The following is a 3,394-nucleotide window of genomic DNA, read 5'->3' as shown; positions in this document are numbered from 1 at the left end:
CTTCATGCTCTATGTTGAGTATGGTTTCACTAATAATAAACATACATTTGCATAAAGCATCCATATTTGTCTATGCCCATGTTGATTAGAGTATTAAAAACTTGAAACGTATTAATTTAAGGTTAATTTAGAACAGATAAAATGTGCGATTAAGTTGCGATTAATCACGAGTTAACTCATGACAATCATGCAATTAATCGCGATTAACTATTTTAATCGATTGACAGCCCTAATAATTAAATTATATGAATTACCTTGAAAAGTATTAATTTAAGGTACATTTAGAACAGATAAAAATGTGCGATTAAGTTGCGATTAATCACGAGTTAACTCATGACAATCATGCAATTAATCGCGATTAACTATTTTAATCGATTGACAGCCCTAATAATTAAATTATATGAATTATTATAAATTATATAACTGATGTCAAATTAAATGTAAAAAAAAATCTGAAATATTAAAATAAAAACACATTTGAAAATGCTAAACTATAAATACTGATCTAAAGCTGAACTAAAATGTAAAGTTAATTTAAATAAAATGGACATAAGGAGTATTATTAAATGTAATGTAATGCATAATATATGTATTAAAGGGATAGTTCACCCAAAAATGAAAATTATATATATAATAATATATATAATATATATAAAATATATATATGTATAACCAATCTAAATTAGTTATTATATTAGTATATATTATAAAATTATTTATATATATAATAATATATATAATATATATAAAATATATATATGTATAACCAATCTAAATTAGTTATTATATTAGTATATATTATAATATTACAAATTATATCTATATATTAAATAATACACAATTAAATATGATATAAAATAAAAAATTTAAAAAGTTTTTTTCTAAACTATAATAATCAATATAGACTTTCACATTTTCTAAACTAATTTAAAAAAAATATGGCTAAAAGTAAACATAGTAAAAAAGTGAGCACTGCACTCTCATTGGTAGCTAAAACATGATCAAATTAAAATAAATATTTAACAAATCATGGGGCCGAACCATTGGTAAACTAGTAACTAGTGTATCTGAGGTTCTTCTTTCTGTGTGTTTGCTGCAGGTCAGTGGTCAGCTCAGAGCGTCAGCAACGAACAACGAAACAAGATCCTCAACAGCAAACTCTTCATGCTGGACATGCTCTACTCGCAGAACAAAAAACCCTCGGAGGAAGACAAGGACGAAGACGAGCTGGCCGAGGCCAAAGAGCGAGATGCAAAAGAAAAGGCTGAGGATTCGTCGCAGGACGCGACGCCACTAGAAGGGAACGCCGCTAAGAGTGAAGGAGACAAGAAAGTGGAGAACCAGAGCAACGTGCGGGCGTTCGCAGAGCGCTTCGGTGACATAGTGAAGGGTCTCACCTCTCCACCAATAGAAACGCAGGAACCTCCTCCTCCGCTGCCGCCTCCGAAGAAGGAGTCAGAATCCATCTGGGACCAGCTGATGGCGAGTCCGCGGGATCTGCGCATCGGCGACATCGACTTCACCGATCTGGGAGACGAGGACGACGAGGACGCCCTGGACTCTGGGAGTTTATATAACTCCGGCGATCTGCTGGCTCCGCCCCCTCCACCACCACCCTGCCCCTTTAACCTCCCGGCCCCGCCCCCTATGTTCAGCTGCCCACCGCCCCCTCCCATGTTCAGCATCCGCGTGCCTCCGCCCCCTCCCTGCTTTTCCATCCAGGCTCCGCCCCCTCCTCAGCAGCAGGCGGAGCAACCCCCACTCTTCCAGAAGAGGAAGAAGACCATCCGCTTGTTCTGGAGTGAAGTCCGGCCCGCCGACTGGATCTACCGCAACCACAAACGCAGCCAAGAGTCGCTCTGGTCCAGACTTGAACCTGTCAAACTTGACACGGCTAAACTTGAACACCTGTTTGAAAGTAAATCCAAAGAGATGCCCGTGACTAAGGTGAGCAGAAACACCATTACAGTATAGCAAAGCTCAAGTTTTGCTCAAGTAAAATTAAGTTTTGCTCTGGGATCTTTTTTGACTACACAAAAAACAAATGACTCTTATAAGCGATGCTTCAATTAATTGCTTTAAAAACAATTAATTCATACATTTTTGTTTTGAACCAACACAAATGAATTTACTGAATCCAGCTGTTGAACTAACATCTGACTCTTATAAGCGATTAATTAATGAATTGCTCAAAAGAAAGAGAGAATGAATTCATGCATTATTAGTTTGAATCAGTCACAAATTAACTCACTGAATCCAGCTATTGAACAAACATCTAAACATCTGCTTAAATAATTTGCTCAAAAAATGAATCAATTTGTGATTTATTGGTTTGAGCCAATGACTCTTATAAGCAGTGCATTAATGAATTGCTCAGAAAAATGAATGAATTGTCAGACTGCCATTTGTTGCGCTGATGATTGTGTTTGTGTCGAACAGAAAACGGCAGCGGATGGGAAGCGGCAGGAGATCATCATTCTGGACTCCAAACGCAGCAACTCCATCAACATCGGTCTGACGGTTCTTCCACCGCCACGCACCATCAAAACCGCCATACTGAGCTTTGACGAGTATGCGCTCAACAAAGAGGGCATTGAGGTGCAGAAACACACACATCTATTAGATTCCACATTTCAGAATGTTACATTTTTGCCATTTTAGAATGTTACATTTTGCCTTAGAATGTTAAATTTTCCCATTTTAGAATGTTACATTTAGCCTTTAGAATGTAACATTTTGCCATTTTAGAATGTTACATTTAGCCTTTAGAATGTTACATTTTTCCCATTTTAGAATGTTCAATTTTTGCCATTTTAGAATGTTACATTTTGCCGTAGAATGTTACATTTTGCCTTAGAATGCTAGATTTTGCCATAGAATGTTACATCTTGCCTTAGAATGTTACATTTTTCCCATTTTAGAATGTTACATTTTGCCTTAGAATGCTAGATTTTGCCACAGAATGTTACATTTTGCCTTAGAATGTTACATTTTCCTGTTAGAATGTTACATTTAGCTTTAGAATGTTAAATTTTTCCCATTTTAGAATGTTAAATTTTTCCCATTTTAGAATGTTACATTTTTGCCATTTTAGAATGTTACATTTTTGCCATTTTAGAATGTTTCATTTTGCCATTTTAGAATGTTACATTTACCAATTTTAGAATGTTACATTTAGCCTTAGAATGTTACATTTTCCCCATTTTAGAATGTTACATTTTTGCCATTTTAGAATGTTACATTTTTGCCATTTTAGAATGTTACATTTACCAATTTTAGAATGTTACATTTAGCCTTAGAATGTTACATTTAGCAGTAGAATGCTAGATTTTGCCATAGAATGTTACATTTAGCCTTAGAATGTTACATTTTCCCCACTTTAGAATGTTACATT

At 35.2% G+C, this 3,394-nt stretch overlaps 1 protein-coding gene across 1 annotated transcript in view; it reads left to right on the top strand.

The window, feature by feature from the left end:
• Positions 1–3,394, top strand: part of fhod3a (formin homology 2 domain containing 3a) — a 75,227-nt gene that overhangs the window by 58,882 nt on the left and 12,951 nt on the right. The window contains exons 15-16 of the mRNA XM_016494066.1: positions 1,100–1,947; positions 2,440–2,598. Of these exons, the coding sequence (XP_016349552.1) occupies positions 1,100–1,947; positions 2,440–2,598 (1,007 nt within the window). The remainder of the gene's footprint in view (positions 1–1,099; positions 1,948–2,439; positions 2,599–3,394) is intronic.

Source organism: Sinocyclocheilus anshuiensis, unplaced genomic scaffold (genome assembly GCF_001515605.1).
Source record: "Sinocyclocheilus anshuiensis isolate Anshui unplaced genomic scaffold, SAMN03320099.WGS_v1.1 scaffold2100, whole genome shotgun sequence".
Taxonomy (NCBI): domain Eukaryota; kingdom Metazoa; phylum Chordata; class Actinopteri; order Cypriniformes; family Cyprinidae; genus Sinocyclocheilus; species Sinocyclocheilus anshuiensis.
This window is presented reverse-complemented; position numbering and strand designations above follow the sequence as displayed.